At 40.4% G+C, this 22,780-nt stretch overlaps 2 protein-coding genes across 2 annotated transcripts; both read right to left on the reverse strand.

Annotated features, from left to right (window-relative positions):
- Positions 1-370: 370 nt before the first annotated feature.
- LOC142528383 (uncharacterized) lies at positions 371-3,873 on the reverse strand. Its single transcript, XM_075633428.1, has 4 exons — positions 3,124-3,873; positions 2,230-2,718; positions 912-2,130; positions 371-753 (listed from the first exon to the last, which is right to left on the reverse strand). Exons 1-4 carry the CDS (start codon positions 3,871-3,873, stop codon positions 371-373), a joined length of 2,841 nt encoding a protein of 946 aa, XP_075489543.1.
- Positions 3,874-4,002: 129 nt separating this feature from the next.
- Positions 4,003-4,758, reverse strand: LOC142528384 (uncharacterized). The gene has a single exon (XM_075633429.1). The coding sequence runs from the start codon at positions 4,756-4,758 to the stop codon at positions 4,003-4,005; it is 756 nt and encodes a 251-aa protein (XP_075489544.1).
- Between the last annotated feature and the right edge of the window lie 18,022 nt (positions 4,759-22,780).

Genomic DNA, 22,780 nt, shown 5'->3' on the forward strand with positions numbered 1-22,780 from the left:
TCCACCGGGCCAGGGTACGGGTCCGTGGACTTGAAAGTATAACCGGGGTACGGGTCCACCGGGCCAGGTACGGGTCCCTGGACTTGAAAGTATAACCGGGGTACGGGTCCACCTAGCCAGGGTACGGGTCCCTGGACTTGAAAGTATAACCGGGGTACGGGTCCACCAGGCCAGGGTACGGGTCCCTGGACTTCAAAGTATAATCGGGGTACGGGTCCACCGGGCCAGGATACGGGTCCCTGGACTTGAAAGTATAACCGGGGTACGGGTCCACAGGGCCAGGGTACGGGTCCATGGACTTGAAAGTATTCGTACGCTTTCTCGAACAATCTTTTTATTTGATGTAGAAATCAGTAGATACAAGCGTTTTTTACACATAATATCTCTTTAAATGAAAAGCATTCCATGGCCTTTTGAGAGTTTGTCCCAGAGAATCTTCAGGATAATAAGCTGCACCAGAACTGATTCTTTGAATTATTTTGAAGGGTCCTTCCCATTTTGCTTCCAATTTCCCTACATCGCCTACCGCTTTCACCTTTTTCATGACCAAGTCCCCTATCTGAAAGTTTCGCGCCCGAACGTTCTTATTATAGGATTTCATTACCCGGCTACGATAAGCTTCCATTCGAATGTTAGCTCTGTCTCGCCTTTCTTCAACCAGATCAAGTTCAATGGCCCGGGACTGATCATTGTGATTTGGGTAGGACTCTATCCGAATAGAAGATTGCCCGATCTCCACTGGCAGGACTGCTTCTGACCCATAGACAAGGCTATAGGGTGTTTCCAGAGTAGATGATCCAGGAGTAGTTCGGTAAGCCCATAAAACACTTGGCAATTCCTCCACCCAATCTTTTCATTTTCCGTGGAGCCGGGTTTTCAGTGCTTTCACGAGGATCCTGTTGGTTGCATACTTGCAGCTGTGCGATGGTGAAGATTGGAATGACGTTGGCAACCCTGGCATTTTCGGACTAGTCTGGCGGCATCTTGATCCATCCGGGGCCACCAAAATCCTGCTAATAGGGCTTTTCGAGACAGGGCCATCCCTCCCAAGTGTTCTCCACAGCATCCTTCGTGAATTTCCCGGAGGATGTACTCTACTTCACTTTCTGAGATACATTTCAACAGAGGACCCAGGTATGATCGCCTGTAAAGAGTGTTGTTTAATAGAGTGAACCTGGGTGCTTGCTTCTTTACCTTTAAAGCCTGAACTCGGTCAATCGGAAGCTTGGCATGGACTATGTATTCAATCAGGGGAGTCATCCATGAATTTATTTGGGTAGGTGATGCCTCATCCACAGATAGTACCAATCGGGTGAAACACATGATTTCCCGGGTATTTACTTCGGACATAGAAGCAGCTAACTTGGCCAGATTATCGGCTTCCTCATTCTCTTCCCGGGGTATTTGTTCGATGCTCCAGTCGGTAAAAATGGCAGCTCGGGCTGTTATGAGTTTCAAGTATTTGAGCATTTTTTCATCTTCGGCCTCGTAAGCACCCTTAATTTGTTGTGCCACCAACTGAGAATCAGAGTAAATAATTACTCGGGAGGCTCCAACTTCTTGGGCGGCTTGTAATCGTGACAAAACAGCTTCATATTCAGCTTCGTTATTTGTAACCCGGGAATCGATTCTCAAGGCCAATTTTATCTTTTCCCCGAACGGGGCTATTATGACCACTCCAACTCCGCATCCGGATAGATTTGAAGCGCCATCAACGAAGACTCTCCACACTTCCTCCTCTGTCGGTTGGATCATTTCTATCAAGAAGTCTGTCAGAGCCTGAGCTTTGATAGCGGTCCGGGGTTGATACTCGATGTCGTATTCCCCCAGCTCTATTGTCCATTTCACCATTCTTCCTGAGACTTCCGAATGTGTCATTATTCTTCCAAGTGGGGAATTGGTGAGGACCACTATCGGATGAGACAAAAAGTATGGCCTTAATTTTCGGGCAGTCATTACCAAGGCTAGAGCTATTTTTTCCATTTCACTATATTTCAACTCTGCTCCTTGGAGGGCGTGACTAACATAATACACGGGCCTCTGATCTGTCCCTTCTTTCTTGATGAGAATAGAACTGACAGCATGTTCAGTAGCAGACAAATAAATCCACAACTTTTCCCCCGGCTCCGGCTTTTCCAAAACAGGTAACTCGGATAAGTGTTTTTTCAAGTCTTGGAAAGCTTGCTCGCACCCTTTATTCCAACCAAACTTCTAGGCCTTTCTGAGGACTTGGAAAAAGGGATAACTCCGGTGAGCAGATCGAGAGATGAATCGGGACAAAGCAGCAATCCTCCCGGTCAATTTCTGTACATCCCGAGTAGATTGAGGGGAGGGCATGTCAATCACAGCTTTTATCTTTTCCGGGTTGACTTCAATTCCTCTGTCTGTAACCATGAAACCCAGAAACTTTCCACTCTTGACCCCGAACACACATTTGGCCGGGTTGAGCTTAATCTCATACTTTTCCAATGTGGCAAAAGTCTCTGTCAAATCATCAATAAAACAAGACATTTCTCGAGTCTTAATCAAGATATCTTCCACATATACCTCAATATTCCTGCCTATCTGCTTTTGGAAGACTTGATTCATGAGGCGTTGGTATGTGGCCCCGGCATTTTTCAATCCAAACGGCATGACCACATAGCAAAAGGTACCCCCAGAAGTGATGAAACTGGCCTTATCTTGATCTTCTCGAGCCAAGGGGATTTGGTGATAACCCTGATATGCATCCATGAAACTTAGTAACTCAAAGCCGGAAGTTGAATCTACCAACTGATCGATTCAAGGAAGCGGATAACAATCCTTCGGGCAAGCTTTGTTCAGATCCCGGAAATCTACACACATCCTCCACTTCCCTGTGGCTTTAGGGACAAGGACCACGTTAGAGAGCCATGTGGGAAATTGGACTTCCCTGATGTGGCCGGCTCCCAACATTTCTTTCACCTGCCCTTCTATGATTTTGTCTTTTTCGGGCCCGAAGTGCCTCTGCTTCTGTTTTATAGGTCGAGATCCGGGGATGATGTTCATTTTGTGCTCGGCTACTTAGGGTGATATTCCCACAAGTTCCTGTTGGGACCATGCAATAATGGAGATATTATTTTTTAAACAGGCTAGGAGTTTTACCCGGGTGGAGTCTTCCAGGTCTCGGGACACTCGGATACTTTTTCCTGGTTTTATTTCGACCACCTCTTGCTCGTCCTCTGCCACAAAATTTACTTCATTTCCCTCTACCTCCTTTGCTCCCTGGGACATTTTCTTTCCCCTGTCCTCCCTTCTCGCCCTTTTCTGGTCTACTCGGATTGTTTCACCATAGCATTTCCGGTATGAGGGTTGGTCTCCTTTAACCTCTCCCACCTGCCCTTGTATCGGGAACTTGATCTTCTGGTGATAAGTGGAGGCTACAGCTCTCATCTTGTTCATAGCTGGCCTTCCAAGGATTACATTATACGAAGATGGGGCATCTACTATGGTGAAAACTGTCATAACTGTCTTCCTCAAATCTTCACTTCCAAGTGTTAGGGGTAAAATGATTTCCCCTTCAGGGTATACAGCATGTTCGGCAAAGCCGAACAGAGCCGTCGCAACTACTTCCAGCGGATATTCATGTAAATCCATCTGGACCAGGGCTTCCTTGAAAATAACATCAACAGAACTCCCATTATCCACAAAAACTCTCAACACATCATAATTAGCGACCCGGGCCTGAATAACCAGAGCATCATTATGAGGTAGGCTGACTCCTCTGAGGTCTTCCGGGCCAAAACTAATAACCGGCTCACTTCGATTTCTCCCATCAACTTCTAAACACAATCTTCTACCCCTAGCTTTCCTGGCTCGGTTGGAGTCACCATCAGTAGATCCTCCCGAAATCATTTTGATCACTCCCCGGATAGGGGGAAGGTCTTCTCGTTCCACTTGTCTGCTTTTTTCTTCCCGAGAGTTCCCTTCTGTTTTCCTGCTTCCACTGGGGATAGCCGATCTCCTAGGAACATTCGGTCCAGGTCACCGTGATACCCAGGGCGGCGACCTGGGCTCCTCCCGAGTAGGGCGAGATTCCGGCTCAGCATGCTTCTTAAATCCCTTCCTTAGGGATCGGCATTCATTCGTGTTGTGGGAGCATTCTTTATGTAGGGTGCAATATCTGACCTTCCCGGATCGGACCGGTCGGGGTGTGATACTAGGGAGTGGGGCCACATCCGAACTGCATTCTTGAACTTCCATACCCCGGGCATTTCTCAAGGGAACTTGAGAAAGATGCCCGGCACCATTCCTCTTGTTATTTCTTTCCTCAGGTCTGACAGCCCGGTCTCCCCTTGCTCTCTTCAATGCTTCTCTCTTCTGGTGCTGGGCTTCTTCCATATTGATGTACTTTTCTGCCTGGGATAAAAGATCTTCGAAATCTCCGGGTAGTTTTTTGGTGAGGGAGCGGAAGAAATCCCCTTCTAGCAATCCTTGCGTGAAGGCAGTAGTTTTCGTTTCGGGAGCGCAAGCAGGCACGTCTAAGGCTACTCGGTTGAATCTTTTGATATAAGCCCTTAGAGTTTCCTCCGGGCGCTGCTTTACCTCGAATAGGCTAAAGGCGGTTCTTTTATATTTCTTACTACTGCTGAACTGATGTAAGAACACCTTCTGAAAATCTTCGAAAGAAAGAATACTCTGAGGAGCTAAACCCTCAAACCACCTTTGAGCCGAGTCAATCAGAGTGGTTAGAAATACTTTGCATTTAATTTGGTCCCCATAACAATGCAACATAGCCATGTTTTCAAAATGAGCGAGATGCTCTTCGGGGTCAGAACTCCCATCGTAGTCCTTATTTTTGGCCGACTTGAAATGCCCGGGTAATGGTTCCCGAACAATGATGTCAGAAAATGGGCAACCTTTTGCAACCGAAGCGTTGCCTTTAGAACCAACATGCCCTTCTAACACTTTCACTTTTTTCCTTTATTCTTCCAATTCTTCCGCAACAGTGAGAGACTTAAAACCCGCGCTCGATTCCCCCTCCTCTTCCCTTCTTTCTTCCCTTCGCGGCTGTTCATGTTGTTGCTCGGGATGACTGGCATGGTGAGAAGTGGCCTTCTTTGCCGTGGCCATTTTAACAGCATCAGTTATAATCTTCTGTAACTCCTCGGTGGTTAAATGAATGGTAGGCTGAGGACCATTAGGGGGAGGACCATCAGCACCAGAGATACGAGTGTTGTTTTCTCCTTGAACATGAGTGTTGTTTTGATTTGCTGTTCTTCTGGTAGGAGCCATATCAACATCTTAGAACTCAGAATTTCCCACAGACGGCGCCAATGATGCAACCCGGACGAAACGGACGAGTCGGGTCAGAAACTCTGCCGGGTAAACTATCAGGATATTGAAGGAAATAGGAGTTTAGACGCCGGGCTTGGATCGTAACTTCTCGAGCTCCTTGGAGGATCTGTGAATAAGAAAATAACCACGTGAATGGGCGCCAGAGGGGAGTCCAGCGTGGCCACTCCGATGCTTAAGTCAGCAGGGTACTCAAGCAATAAAACCAATGTAGCCAAGTGATGGCTGTGATGATTGATGTGTAGTAAATGAGAGTATTAAATGTGAATCAATATCTCAAAGATCCCAAATGCAAGTAAAGGACCTTATATTTATAGTAGAGGATACAATGATGACCTCGTTCTTCGTGTGAGAGCATTAATTATAATAGGGTGGCTGATTATACCCCATTGTTCTGACATGTCAAATCGCACACTTGTCACATCCAGGCCACTTGATTCATTGAACACTTGTAATAATGTCAGAGATAAATCGGCTATAAACACTGTAGATCGGCGGCATTAAATACTTCACTCATATCGAAGTGATCAGGGTGAGGTATTCCTTGGGATTCCTTATAAGAACATAAATGTATAACTTCTCAGAGAGGTTCTGCTTCGGGTGATCTCGTGGCCTGGCCTCTGATTGACCGGCCCTTCCGTGGGTTCTTCCAGCCACTTTCTCGTTATCCTGGGTAATTTCATGACTCGGGTGCCGATCCGTCCGATTATTTTATTGGTATGGTCAGAACCTTTTATTCTCCTGACCCGGGCATTTAACCATGGATATTATCCATGACCCGGGATATCTCGGGGCATCATCATATATATATATATATATATATATATATATATATATATATTTGCCAAATAGTTAGAAGGAAAAAAAATTTTAGTATATTTTAAATAAAAACGAGTAGTGGACGTTTCAGTTGATATCAGAGCGACGTTCCTGTAAAGTGTTGTGCCTACCGTCAGTGTCGGGAAGCTCAGTCGTGAAGCCCTAAACCTGTAAGTTTAATTGCTTTATATGATTTTTATGATGATACCTGCATAATTACATGAATTATACGTTTACGTTACATGTTTAATAGCTTTTCGAGATAATATGTTTATATGCTTAAAATTTCTCAAAATTAATGGATTAGCATATGCAGCTTGATTAGAAAACTTAGATTTAAATGCATATTGGTTACGTTTAGAAATTTAGAAAACCTTCAGATATAATGCCTCCTAGACGTGCACCTAGTATGAATAGGCAAGTTGAGAATGTTGAGGATCGTCATATGAATGCACCCCCACCTCCTAATAGGGATGCTGCTATTCATGCACTAGAGGGCATGGCACGCTTCTTTGAGCAGCAGTTTCTGTAGAGCCTTATTTATGTTTATGAGATGCACGTTAAAATATTTTCTTGAGTTTCATGTTTCAAGCGATTATTCGATGCGGGATCGAGGAAAAGAGCGTACGGTGACGATTTTGGCGATTTTAAAATGTGGTATTTGATTTTAAATTAACAATGGGAATTTTAAATGATTTATTTAGTTTTATCATTTTTAAAGTCTAATTTAATTATTAGGTGATTTTATGACTTTAAAGATTTTTCACTTGTACATTTTATTTAAATTAAGAGATTTTAATTAAAATTAGAGGAAAGTTAGTATTTTAATTAGTTGTTAATTATCAATTAAGCACATAATTACCCCTAATTACCTACACTAACTCACGCACACACATTGACACACACACCCCTACACGTTACACACACAACACACACATACACATTTCATTTTCATTTTCAGAGGAAAATCTAGGATTCTTGGTGTTCTACAGCAGTCGTCATTTCTCTTCAAAAATTTCAGCATTTCACGTTGGGTTTTATTCGAAAAAATCGAGCCACGTTCATCCCGGATCGTCCCTTGCATCATTCCTCGCTTCGGTATCGTCGTTTCGATATTTTAAATATCAAAAGACATAATATTCTTTCATTTTTGCATCGATCTTGTCATATTATATGTTTTGTTGCTTTTTATGCGTGAAAATTCATGTATGTTGTGCAAAGTTTGAGCAAAAAATTGGTTGGATCGGTTTTGAAATTATTTTTGGATCTAAAACACGAATTCTGTTGTCTTTTCGTGTGCTGCCAATTTTCGGTCGCTTCTCTTGAAAAATTTTCAACATATAAAACATAGAACTTTTTGATACCTTCAATTTGACAGTAAATTCAAAATATTTGGATAAGAAATGAGCGAGTTATGATTGTTTTCGCGGGACTGCTCAAACTATAATTTTCTGAAAAATATGTTCTTGATGAATTCATTAAGTTTATTTTTTCAGGCTTCGTTGGGAACAATTGGGTGATCATTGATGCATTTAAGTATGTTGAGTATGCTGTTGGGATGGTTTTTGGTGTGTCGATTCGCGTCGATAGGCACTTGATTGCATTAGAAGACGTAGGATGTGTTTTGGTGTCAAAATGTCATGTTTATGGGTTGTGTTGCGTTGTTTGGTGTGCGTCGTCGTTTGGGGCTTTTGTATGGGATTGAGTTGATGCCATAGCATCCTAGAATGGATCTCGAGGTATTGGTTCATGGTCCGTATGATCGAGTTAGGAGGATTACGCCACAAGTACAGTGATTTCCGTTAGTTTACCATTCCATTAGGTACACGGACCCGTAGCCGGACCCTTACACAGGGTCCGTGCCCTTTTTCTTTCGAAATGTGATTTTTCAGCGCCAACACGGACCCGGACCCTTACATGGGTCCGTGTCTTCCAAAAAAATTTTTTTTTTTTGGATTGTTTTGGGGTTTGATGTCATGATTTAGTACGATAATTAAACGAGGTCGAGTCCCGAGATATTGAGAACGTCATAAGAAAATTTGTCATTTTTGGGTGTGAGCATGACTAATACGTGTAAGTTATGAAAGATAAATGTTTTAACTCATGTTAGTATGTGCAGTAGTGGTCTCAAGTGAGATCCAACGAATCCCTCAACGCTATGTAAGTATGTTTAACGTGAAAAAGAAATATTTTATGTTTTTGAGGTATACTAAATGTCTTGTGAACAAATTATGAACGTGTTTGGAAATCGGTGAACGTAGCCGAGGACCTCTCCACCCCGGTAAAGCATGACCGGGTTTAGATCGGGATTGGAAAGCAGTAAAGCATGACCAGGGACTAATCTACCCGATAAAGCATGACAGAGATCTCATGTATGTGGTAGTGGATTTTTCCTGCCAGCCTAGTACTGTGGTTTAGTCTGATCAGGCACATTATTGTATGGGTCACTTGCTTTGAAACATATCTCTACGCAAAATGATGTTATGTATGCTCAAGTGTGTGTGATGCAAGTATGTTTAAGAAACATTTTATGATGATGGCACGTCTACGTTTAAGCTACTATGTTCAAGTTTCAAGTATGTTTATGCTATTAAGTTCAAGTTTCAAGTATTTAAGCTCTAACTTAAAGATTCATGTGGTTTTATTATGCAGTACTTGTTATCTCCAGTTTATACATGTTGAGTCTTTAGACTCACTAGACTTGATCGATGCATGTGAGGATGACTTTGAGGAAACGAGGGGTGGGGACCAATAAGCAAGCTTGGACTGAGCAGGAGGCTAAACCTGAGGACCGCCCATGTTTTAAGAATTTATGCATGACGATTTTAATACTCTGATTTTTATGAGATTACTTCATGTTGTTGGAACAAGTTAACTTTCTAGAAAACTTTATTTGTAACCTTTTTCTTGCAATTGGAATGATTACTATCTACTTAAGAAAATTTTTATTTTTCCGCAAATGTTAAATAGATTAAAAGTATGGTACATTACAGTTTCAACATGCTCCGAGGCCACAACATGATGTATATGATCAGTTCCGAAGGCTAGGTTCGAAGGAATTTTCCTGGCACCACTGACCCATTTGCTACTGAGGGTTGGATTCGATCACTTGAGATGCACTCTTGCTATCTGGGAGATGCTAACTGTGTGAGGTGTGCTACTTATATGTTTAGAGATGATGCCTCCCTCTGGTGGGAAGGAGCTGGACATGGTATTAATCTCGCCACACTTACTTCGGAGCAATTCAATAATACTTTCTATGAGAAGTACTTTACTGCTGACGTCCGAGGACGCTTGAAGAGGGAATTCGTGACTCTCCGTCTGGGAGACACTACTCTGGCTGAGTTTGTGAGAAAGTTTGAAAGGTGTTATCACTTTGTGCCTCTCACTTGCTAGGGATGCTGCTGAGAAACTTAGACACTTTCTGGACTATTTGCCGTGATGTGATAATGATGCGACCCATGGATTATTCAGCTTGCACTGCCTATGCATTCCAAGCCGAGCAAGCCTTAAAGATATTGATTTTGAGATGCAACGCCAAAGACAACACCACCAGCAGAATTCTCAGCCAAATAAGAAGCCATATATGGGGCCTCCTAGACCTCAAGGGCAGCAAAATCCCCAAGGGCAAGTGATGAAGCCAGGACCACAAAAACCACCACAACCTGGAGCACTGAAACCTCCAGAGAGAGCACTGTGCAAGGAGTGCAATCGCTTACATTTTGGCAAGTGCATGTGGGGACATACAAGTGCTTCATATGCAAGGAGAAAGCACATAAAGTTGTTGATTGCCTAAAGAAGAAAGCACCAACTGTGGGGAGAGCTTATGTTTTGCATGATGACGAAGCTGAGGAGGATCCAGATATGACCCTTATCACCGGTAACCTAGTTATCTAATCTTTTTATATTGCTTTATTGCATGAAAAGTTAAATTGGTTATTAGAATTGATATGAGAGTAAGAATAACCTAGTAGAAATTAGGGTGCAATCTCTACCTTAGTTGGAATTAAGACATGACAATGGAAACCATAAAAAATGGACTTAAATTTTGAGCTTTAATTATGTAAGGAAGGTAATTGTTTCCAATTGAAAGTTTTAGGACTTAAAATGGAGGAAAATCAAAACTTTATCAAAGTTTGAGGGATTAAATTGAATTTATTCAAAAACTTAAGGGACTAAATTGCAATTGACCGAAATTTAGGGACTATATGGTGACCCGGACGCTAACTCCATCTTATCAATCATCATTGGGATTAAATAGATCAATTAAATAAACTAGATCGAATTTTTTTTTTTTGTAAAGTTGTGCATCTCATAAGCAAGTGTATAAAATATTACAATAAGTTATGCTCCATCTTATTTAATTACAAGATCAAGTGCAATCACTACATGATCAAAAGTACAATTCTTGTACAAAATAAAGTCATAACAAACTAGTAGTTATCAACCACAAGTCAAGTGTATAACAACCAGTTCTACTTCTAAGCCCGGATCACCACTCTAATCTCGATCTTTCAAGCTCTTCTCGACCGTGATCATGTCCCACCTGTTGTCATGCACACATACAAACACAACAATAGCCGGATAACTCTGGTGAGAAACATATTTCCCAGTATAAACAATGTATACATGCAGTTCATATAAACATATACAAAAGCATATAACATTTGTAACACAATATGTATCGTAATCTACGAACACATAAATCAATACAAAGATGTAAATCAAACTCTTTAACTCTTACTCTTTGACTCGACTCTTATCTAGGGATCCTGGTTTGAATAAGAACGTAACAAGTCTCCCACATACTCTTCCCAGCTAGGTGGTGGTACGTCCTTATTCCCAAACTTTGGCCCACTATATCGAATCTCTACAATAGGAGTCGATCTTCTCCTAAGCACATCGATATAAATCAAATGTCCAGTGACATGGTACCTCTGCCAAAGACTTATTATACATGCTTTGCTATAACTCAATAGACTAAGTATATCAATCTCAAGAATTGCAAACACATCAAAGCAATAACAATATAGTATGTGGTTTTGGGAAACTCAAGCTATCTCTAACTCGAGTTATCTCTCCCGGTTTAACATTAATTTATACCTTTCTTTTCGAAGTTCTTGATTGATTCAAACCTCAATCTGGCTTTGTTCAGTCTTCGAAGCCTTCAATACCAAATCTGGAATGACATTTCTAGAAGTACAATATCACATACAACTCAAGGCAATACTGGATATGATCATAACTCAATCTAATTCTGTTTTGACGGCATAACAGCACAAATCTCGATATATCCAGAAACTCAGACATCAACAGATATAATTCACAGCTCATAATCAATCACAATTTTAACTCATAATATCAAATCTGTACAATCTCATTCAACATAGGCTGAAAATTGATAACAATTGCATAAACTGTCCGTTCATCAATCTTGTTTCGATTACAGGCTTATCATAATCTCAAGAACACATAATATCAATCAAACTATGATCTCTTCAATACCAAATTTTCGAACCATACATGGAAAGTAATAAAACTTACATCCCTTTGAAGCTCTTGACGAGAGATGCACGGAACTAAATTCGGATTAAAAATCAGACGACCGGATCTTGCACAATTCAAATTCTAAATGAAGAACTTGAGAATTCTCCCTAGACTTTCGGTTCTTGTTTCTGAAGAAATGAAGGATTGATTACATTTTTAAATGCATGGCAAGACATGTGGCTCACTCTTCATTCAGCACGTCTCGCGCATATGCGCGTCCAACCCTGGCGCATATGCGCGAAACTCTATGCCTCGGCAATAATGAATTCACCATCTCGCGCATATGCGAGTCCCATGCTCGCGCATATGCGCAAGACCTACTGTCTCTGCGCATGTACCATCATCTGCTCGCACATATGCGCGCCTCATCTCGCGCTTATGCGCGAGACCTACTGTCTCGGCACTCGGGCAATTCACATGCTCGCGCATATGCGCGCCTCATCTCGCGCTTATGCGCGAGACCTACTGTCTCGGCACTCGGGCAATTCACATGCTCGCGCATATGCGCGCCTAGTCTCGCGCATATGCGCGAGGTCTTCTGCCTTGGCATTTGCTACTCGCGCATATGCGCGCCTTGTCTCCGCACATGTGCACGAGGTTTGATGTAATCCTCACACACAATATCACATGTTCTCCCAAAATCCATGCTTTTCCTAATTCTTTCTCGGAGTTGTCCTTTCATAATCACATCAATTCATAAATCAATAATCTCGGATTAACATGAAAAAAAATCGGGCATTACAATTCTCCCCCTCTGAGACATGATTTCGTCCCCAAAATCGCAGGCAATCAAATCACATAAAATAAGAACATATAACATGAAGCTAAATAAGAAGCTCACGTCAATGAAATAACTCTGGAAATTTCTGTCTCATGTGTGATTCAGTTTCCCAGGTAGCTTCTATAATGCCATGACGACTCCACTGAACTTTCACAAGCGGAATAGTCTTCGTTCGGAGTTGCTTTTCTTTACGATCTAGAATCTGGATCGGTTTTTCAAAATAACTCAGAGTTTCATCAAGTTCGGCCTCGTGAGGCTGAAGAATATGAGAAGCATCAGGAAGATATTTTCGCAGCATAGACACATGAAATACGTCATGTATCCCCGATAGAGAAGGAGGAATAGCGAGTCGATAGGCACGAGTACCTATCTTCTCAAGAATCTCATATGGCCCAATATAACGTGGAGACAACTTTCCTATTTTGCCAAATCTGACAATGCCTCTGAAAGGAGATATCTTCAGAAATACTCTGTCTCCTTGCTCAAAATCTAATGGTCGACGCCGAATATTTGCATATTTGGCCTGTCTATCCTGAGCTGTCTTCATTCTCTGCTGAATCAGCTTTACTTTCTCAGTCATATCTCGAATCATATCAGATCCAAGTTCAGGTACCTTCAGATATATCATCCCAATAGAGAGGGGATCTGCACTTATTGCCTGTACAACGCTTCAAACGGAGCCATCTCTATACTCGTCTGATAGCTATTGTTGTACGAAAATTCACAAAGTGGCAAGGAATCTTGCCAACTAGTGCCAAAGTCTTGCACTACAGCTCTCAGCATATCCTCCCTGGATAGTCCTCTCTGATTGTCCATCTGTCTGAGGATGATATGCAATACTCAGATGTAATTTCGTACCTAGAGCTTGTTGCAAACTGTGCCAAAAGTGTGAAGTAAATCGAGGACCACGATCTGATACGATGGACTTTGGCACGCCATGCAATCTGACCACTTCTCTGACATAAATCTCTGCCATCTGGTCATGTCTGTACGTCATTCTATAAGGAATAAAACATGCTGATTTGGTCAATCTATCAATAACGACCCAAATCGCATGACAACCTCGGGAGGACTGTGGTAGCTTCGTAACAAAATCCATGAAAATGTGATCCCATTTCCATTATGGAATAGATAAGCTATGCAACAGGCCTCCTGGTTTCTTCCTTTCTGCTTTCACCTGTTGGCAATTTAAACATCTAGACACAAAATCTGCAATGTCTGATTTCATCTGTTTCCACCAAAACTGTTTCTTCAGATCATTGTACATTTTTCTACCACCAGGATGAATACTCAAATGACTACAGTGTGCTTCTGTCAAAATATGCTATTTCAAGTCTGAAACATCTGGTACAACAAGACGATTATTCGCATATAACACATCATCATGAATCTGATATTCTGATCGATGCCCTCATCTGACCATCATAATCGAATTCTGAATATTCTGATCAATTTTATGTGCTTCTTTGATTCGTAAAATCAACTCTCGTTCAACTTGAATAGCATAGAGTCTCAGAGGTTGACAATCTGTCTCAAATACTAATCCAGAAAGACAGAAATCTTCAATCAAATTCGAAACACCAATCGTCGATAAGGATAAAGAACACACCTTTCGACTCAGTGCATCAGCTGCTGCATTTGATTTCCCCGGATAATATTTGATTTCACAATCAAAATCTTTCAATAAATCAAACAATCTACGTTGTCTCATATTCAGTTCTAACTATATAATTGATATTTCAAACTCTTGTGATCAGAATAGATTTCAAATTTCTCACCATATAGATAGTGTCACCAGATTTTCAATGCACATACGATGGCAGCAAATTCAAGATCATGAATCGGGTAGCGAGTCTCATGTGGTTTCAATTGTCTCGAAGAATAAGCAATAACATGTCCTCGCTGCATCAAAACACAACCTAGTCCTCTGTGAGAAGCATCACAATAAACAACAAAATCACAAGTACCTGACGGAATAGTCAACATCGGAGCACTGGTTAATCTCTTTTTCAATTCCAGAAAACTAGATTCACACGCCTCTGACCAAATAAAAGGGGCATTCCTCTGATTCACCTGGGTAATCGGCTTAGCAATACTGGAAAAATCTTTAATGAATCGATGATAGTATCCTGCTAAACCCATAAAACTGTATATATCTGGCACTGATGTCGGTCTAGGCCAACTGATCAAAGCCTCAACTTTGCTTGGTTCAGCAAAAATACCATCTCCAAATATAATGTGCCCCAAAAATACAACTTGTCTCAGCTGAAACTCACATTTCGATAGCTTGGCATACAGTTTTTCAGCTCTCAAGGTTCTCAATACAATTCTCAGATGCTCAGATCACTCAAATTCTTTGAATAAATCAGAATATCATCATTAAAGATAATCACAAAGTCATCAATATATTTCTGAAATATACGGTTCATCAAACCCATAAATACAGCTGAAGCATTCTTTAAACCAAACGGCATGACTATAAATTCATAGTGGCCATACCTGGTTCTAAAAGCTTTCTTCGATATATCAGAAATTCTGACTCTCAGCTGATGATATCCAGATCTCAGATCGATCTTGGAATAGACAGAAGAACCCTGCAACTGATCAAATAAATCGTCAATACGAGGCAAAGGATATTTATTCTTTATCGTAGCCTTGTTCAATTGCCGATAATCAATGCAGAGTCTCATTGAACCGTCTTTCTTTCTGACAAACAGTACTAGAGCGCCCCAAGGAGAAACACTCGGTCTAATATAACCCTTGGCTAGTAAATCTTCTAGCTGATCTTTCAATTCTTTCAGTTCAATATGTGCCATTCCGTATGGAGTTTTAGAAATAGGTACTATACCTGGTATCAATTCAATGCTGAAGTCTATATCTCGGACTAGAGGCAAACCTGGAATCTCAGATGAAAAGACGTCAGCAAACTCACATACCACTGTCAAATCTGCCAATGAAGGGCTCGACTTCAGTACATCTACTGAATACACAAGGAATCCCTCTGCTCACTTCTGTAATAATGGAGTTATAGACAAAACTGATATCAAAGAAATTCGAGCTCTGGAACCCTTACCGTATAATTTCCATTCAGTCAACCATTTCAGGCCTGAATCTCACAATTTTCTGGAAACAATCTACGGTAGCTCTGTACTTGGTCAGCATATCGATACCAATAATGCAATCAAAATCAAACAAACCGAGTACAATACAATCTAACTCTATCTCATTACCATCATACTGTAGCATACAATGTCTAACAGACTTCACTGATATAAGACCTCTCCCCAACGGTGAAGAGACAGATACTACAGCAGATAGAGACTCAACAGCCAAATCATGTATCAATGCAAATCGCACAGAAATAAAAGTATGAGATGCACCTGTATCTATCAATACGTAAGCATAGTAACCACAAAGAGAACAGTTACCTGCAACAACATCATCAGGTGCTTCCTGGGCCTGTTCCTTAGTAAATGCAAACACTCTGGCATGCTGTCTCCAAGGCTGGCTAACAGTCTGGATTTTTCCTGGCCTCAGCTGTGACTGAGTAGTAGGTGGCTGGAAGGAGTGAACAGCAGATGATCGTCTATCAGCCTGAGCCACTGATCCTGATGATTCTGCTCCCTGGGATCGTTGAGAACCTCTCTGTGGACACACTCTTGCAAAATTTCCTTGTTGTCGATAGATATTGCAACTACCAAATACTCCTTGGCATTGCTATGTTGGATGTCTTCCTCCTACATGTTCTTCAATAGACCCCTATATAACTCTGGTTTTGTCGTGAACCACTGGAGCTAGATGAACTACTACCAGACTTCTTAAACTGTTTCCCTCGGGCTTTCAATTTATCTTTCTTTCCACCGCTGCCACCACTACTATCAAATCTGAGAGGTGGTTGGTGGAACTGGGCTGAAGGCTGTGGCTGTTTCGGTGTTGGAGCAATATACGAATTTCCTCGCTGTCTAATCAAGCCTGATTCAGCTCTTTTTGCTCTATTCAAGGCATCAGCAAAATTATTTGGTCGCCCTGCATTTACCAGTGTAAAATATCTGGATTCAATCCATTGATGAACTGATCAGCCACGGCTTCATCATTCTCAGCCACATGAGGAGCAAATCGTAGCAAGGTAGAGAATTAGGCCACATATTCTTCAATATTCAGATGACCTTGTCTCAAGTTAGCAAACTCTGCACCCTTGTCTTTTCTCTACGATACTGGGAAGAATCGTTGATAAAATTAAGCTTTAAAGATCTTCCAAGTAATAACTGTACCTCGGTGCTCCAAAGCTCTCTTGGTTGTGAGCCACCAGCTTTTTGCAACCTCATGTAACTGGTTCCCAATCACTCTGACTCTACGCTCATTTGTATAGTCAAGTGAATCAAACAGCATCTCAATATCATCAAGCCAACTCTCGCAATCGATATAATTCTCAATGCCTTTCAAAGTCGGGGTTTGAATGACTGAAATCTCTTCAACAGTATTTCCATGGGTGTCGCCATAACATCCATTGAATTATTTGAAGTACTACCCTGCTCTGGGATTCTTCGAGGAGACATATCTCATTATCAAAATGGTTAGTAACCAAATATAACAAATCTATCTCAGTCCTCCTCTGATCATCATACCTCTGATCAAGAATCAGTTCTGATTCATTCTCTCAATAATGCACGTTTCCAATCAGATCAGATAATCAGGTAAACATGTATTTTTCTAAAGCAATAAAACATGCTAGCACCATAAAAGCAGGAAAGAAAACTCAATCTACCCCGCTCACTCACTTCTATTCCAGTCTAAGGAACATACAGCTCTTATATCACCCGATATGGGGACCCAGACGCTAACTCCATCTTATCAATCATCATTGGGATTAAATAGATCAATTAAATAAACTAGATCAAAATTTTTTCTTTTTGTAAAGTTACGCATCTCATAAGCAAGTGTATAAAATATTACAATAAGTTATGCTCCATCTTATTTAATTACAAGATCAAGTGCAATCACTATAACATGATCAAAAGTACAAGTCTTGTACAAAATAAAGTCATAACAAACTAGTGTTATCAACCACAAGTCAAGTGTATAACAACCAGTTCTACTTCTAAGCCCGGATCACCACTCTAATCTCGATCTTTCAAGCTCTTCTCGACCGTGATCATGTCCCACCTGTTGTCATGCACACATAAAAACACAACAACAGCCGGATAACTCCGGTGAGAAACATATATCCCAGTATAAACAATGTATACATGCAGTTCATATAAACATATACAAAAGCATATAACATTTGTAACACATTATGTATCGTAATCTACGAACACATAAATCAATACAAAGATGTAAATCAAACTCTTTAACTCTTACTCTTTGACTCGACTCTTATCTAGGGATCCTGGTTTGAATAAGAACGTAACAAGTCTCCCACATACTCTTCCCAGCTAGGTGGTGGTACGTCCTTATTCCCAAACTTTGGCCCACTATATCGAATCTCTACAATAGGAGTCGATCTTCTCCTAAGCACATCGATATAAATCAAATGTCCAGTGACATGGTACCTCTGCCAAAGACTCATTATACATGCTTTGCTATAACTCAATACACTAAGTATATCAATCTCAAGAATTGCAAACAGATCAAAGCAATAACAATATAGTATGTGGTTTTGGGAAACTCAAGCTATCTCTTACTCGAGTTATCTCTCCCGGTTTAACATTGATCTATACCTTTGTTTTCGTAGTTCTTGGTTTATTCAAATCCTCAATCTGGCTTTGTTCAGTCTTCGAAGCCTTCAATAGCAAATCTGGAATGACATATCGAGAAGTACAATATCACATACAACTCAAGGCAATACTGGATATGATCAGAACTCAATCTAATTCTGTTTTGATGGCATAACAGCACAAATCTCGATATATCCAGCAACTCAGACATCAACAGATATAATTCACAGCTCATAATATATCACAATTTCAACCCATAATATCAAATCTGTACAATCTCATTCAACATAGGCTGAAAATTGATAACAATTGCATAAACTGTCCGTTCTTCAATCTGGTTTCGATTACAGGCGTATCATAATCTCAAGAACACATAATATCAATCAAACTATGATTTCTTCAATACCAAAGTTTCGAACCACGCAGGAAAGTAATAAAACTTACATCCCTTTGAAGCTCTTGACGAGTGATGCACGGAACTAAATTTGGATTAAAAATCAGACGGCCAGATCTTGCACAATTCAAATTCTAAAATGAAGAACTTGAGAATTCTCCCTGGACTCTCGGTTCTTGTTTCTGAAGAAATGAAGGATTGATTACATTTTTAAATTCATGGCAAGACATGTGGCTCACTCTTCATTCAGCACGTCTCGCGCATATGCGCGTCAAACCCTGGCTCATATGCGCGAAACTCTTTGTCTTGGCAATAATGAATTCACCATCTCGCGCATATGCGCATCCCATGCTCGCGCATATGCGCGAGACCTAGTGTCTCTGCGCTTGTACCATCATCTTCTCGCGCGTATGCGCGCCTCATCTCGCGCATATGCGCGAGACCTACTGTCTCGGCACTCGGGCAATTCACATGCTCGCGCATATGCGCGCCTAGTCTCGCTCATATGCGCGAGGTCTTCTGCCTCGGCATTTGCTACTTGTGCATATTCGTGCCTCGTCTCCGCGCATGTGCGCGAGATTTGTTGTACTCCTCACACACAATATCACATGTTCTCCCAAAATCCATGCTTTTCCAAATTCTTTCTCGGAGTTGTCCTTTCATAATCACATCAATTCATAAATCAATAATCTCGGATTAACAGAATAAAATCTCGAGCATTAAAGTACTAAATTGTATTTTCGAAAATTTTGGGCTATAATGCAAAATTTTGAAAGTTTAACGACGAGAATGAAATTTCCGAAAATAAAGGGAAAAAAATGCAAATTCCGAAACCTAAGGGGCCCAAAAATAACAATTTTCGAAAATATTGGGGACTAAAATGTAAATTTCGAAAAAGAAATGAAGGGTTAAAATGCAATTATTCGAAAATATAACGGGGAAATTGCGAATTTTCCTAGAAATAATAGGATCCAATCATTATTCTTCATAAAATATTGAGAAAATAATAATAGAAATTCCTCAAGCTTCAACATGAATGGATTTAAATGCATTTTCATCAGCAGGAAGGATATTCATTCTAGGTGTAGCTACCTATGCATTGCTGGATTCGGGAGCTACACACTCTTTCATATCCGAGACTTTCGTCAAGCGACTAAATATTACACCTGAAGATATGAGATTGGGTTTCAAAGTTTCTATTCTTTCTGGTGATCAAATGGTCACTACGAGTATTGTGAAGAATATGGAGCTTTGTTTACAAAAAGATGTTCTTCGGACAGATTTTATCGTACTCCCTATGCCTGAATTCAACATCATACTTGGCATGGATTGGTTATCAGTGAATGGAGCTTCGATAGATTTTCGGTAGAGGACAGTGTCTATTCGGCTTCCTAGTGGGAAATCTTTTGTCTTTGAGGCAGCAAGGAACAAGAAAATGCCGCACATTATCTCTTGTATGTGCGCGAGGAAGCTTATGAGACGAGGATGCCAAGATTTTTTTGCATGTGTTACTACATCACATGCCCCTATCAGTCAGAAGCTAGAGGATGTTGACATCCTCATATAATGGGTTTGTAGGAGTACAAGCCCAACATGCTAAATAATTAAAGTTTTAATGGACTTTAATTAATTAAACTAATTGGACTAGTTAAAATAATTGATTAAACCCATTAAAGCTAATTAAGTAACCTAAATCTAAAATTATGGAAATTATATTAATTATTCATAATTAAGTAAAGGTGCCACAAACCCTAAACTCTACAAGCCTCCATTATTCTCTTGCAATTTTCAAAAGTTGAAACAAAAATCCTCTCAATATTTCGGCCTCCATCAAAAGTAAAAGGGGTTTGAGCTGCCTCTCGAATTTTGATCTTCAACGAAAAACTCTTCCAAATTTTTAGTGCAATCTATGTTGGGGATCAATATAGAGTTTAGAGGGGGTGAATAAACTCGTTCCTTCGTTGGACGTTTTTGCAAAGGGTGCTAGAGTCCTGTTAGAGATTATAGCTTATCTTGTTCGAATAAATATCCAGCATATCACAATAATAAGTGTGGAAACGATCTGATGGTAAGAGGTGAAAACAATAAAACATTAGGCAGTAGACAGTGATTGTTTCCGGAAGTTCGAAGATGAAATCTTCTACGTCTCCCCTTCTTATGTTTCCAGAAGGTATCACTAAAAGACTTTGGTTATTACAGTAAAACTCTTGTACACCCACTTCAGTAGGACTTATCATTTTTCTACTGAAACTCTTAGCTTCAAAACACAATAAGACGAATACAGCAAAGTTCTGGAAAAGACTCTTTTCCAGATTATAGACACTTCTCAATAAGATGTAGTAAAGTGAATAACTTGTGAAGAAATAACGAAACAGCAGCACAATATGATCTCAAAAGATCAGATAATTGCTATAAAGAGTGTGCTGCTTTTTGGTATGTTGAGCTTGAAGATAAGTAGTAGTTCTTGATAGCTCAAAACAACGTTGGATAAAGAATGTGTTCTTTGAAAATGATAAGCGTTGTTGTCTATATAGGATTGATCCTTATATATATATATATATAGAAACCTTGAATCCAACATCTATAAACAAAACGGCTTCTTTGACTCTGAGTAAATCAGCTTTATCACCGAAAATGGTCCTGCAAAAAGCTTCAGAATAATCAGTCTTTGTTTCATACCAAAACTAGTAAGAAGCATTAAATGTCTTTGTACAGCATTGATGGTGCAATTAATATTAGTACTAGGTAAAGTTATAGCTAACATTTAAGACTTGTAACTATCAAACGAAAGACTGTTAAGTTCTTCTTTCTGCTTAAGCTAAGTTCTGCTTCTGCTTTTATAAGCCGTTAAGTACTCGAAAAATACTTCTTCTGTTTAAGCAATATGAGAGCTTCTGCTTATTATACTGTCTTCTGATTTAGCTATCACGGCCTACTGGTTTTGACTCTCATGACCACAATTAAATTAAGTCGAACAATTTTCCCCTTTATGGTAATGCCAAAACCTAGATGTTAGTAACGATGAAGAACAACAGTTATGACATAAAGCAGATAGCAATTATAACAAGATACTTGATAAGTAAATAAACAAAAGAGTTCCAAAGAGTTTAGTCATCAGTGCCAATATCTCTGAACAAAGTTTCCTCATCCTGAGGAACTTGATTTCTGAAAGAAGATTCTGCATGATGTCTGCCATCGCCAGTTTTGTCTTCTCCAGTCCTGCCTTATGCTTCCCCTTTTTTGGCATCAATATCCTGAATTCGAGTTAGTAAGTCATCCACTCGGCCACTAAGAATAATAATTGCATGATTCAACATTTCCAGATATGGTGCATGATTCGAAACTCGTTCATTATGAGCTTGAATAGATTGAGATTGGGACTCAAATCTTGGTATCATTAAGTTCAAGTTTCGAATCCATAGCTGCAACTTTGTTAGAGACTGAGAGAATAGATGAATCATGATCAGAGAAAGTTTTAATGATATCATCTTGATCGATTAGATGTTACCATGGCTTTAGAGAGCACTTTTCTTGAATACAATGGTTTTAACATGCAGCTTGGCCAACGATTCTGCCGTGAGAGTTACCTCTTTAGAGATGTGGTCACGGAAGAATTTGGTGGCACTAACTTCACCAGCATGTTCATAAGACAACTGTTTAACTATCTCTGAAAGATTGTTCAGATATCTTTGCAGAATTTCTATCTGAAATTCAAGATCAAACTGGTCTTTTGGGTATGGAGTTCTTTGTAGAATACGATGTTTGATATCTGCAATATGAGCGATGTGAGCAGGTGAACCAGTAGAAGGGATAATCAAAGCAGTATAAGTGACAGTTTCTGGTGGAACAGCAGATGGAGCAGTAGACGGTTCTGCATAAGTTCCTTCGATAGTAGTAGTTTGTTCCAATTCTGCTCTATCTTCGGGTTGGGGCAAAACAGCAGCTGTGTCAGTGGTTTCCGAGGGCTCAACAGTCGGATTAGATTCAGATGGAACATTTAGTAGAACTTCCTTTTCTACTTGATGTTCAGCAGAAACTTTCTCCAAATTTGGCAGTGAATAGGATGGAGCAGCATCTGATTCTTCCATAGTCTGGTCTGCTGGTTGAGCTTCTTGGTTACCTTCTGCAAGTGCCACTTCAACAACCTGCGATGCTTCTGGTGCAGTAGCAGAGAGAAAAATTGATTGAATTACTTCATCAACTGATGCC

The sequence above is a fragment of the Primulina tabacum genome, chromosome 16 (genome assembly GCF_025594145.1).
Source record: "Primulina tabacum isolate GXHZ01 chromosome 16, ASM2559414v2, whole genome shotgun sequence".
Classification (NCBI taxonomy): domain Eukaryota; kingdom Viridiplantae; phylum Streptophyta; class Magnoliopsida; order Lamiales; family Gesneriaceae; genus Primulina; species Primulina tabacum.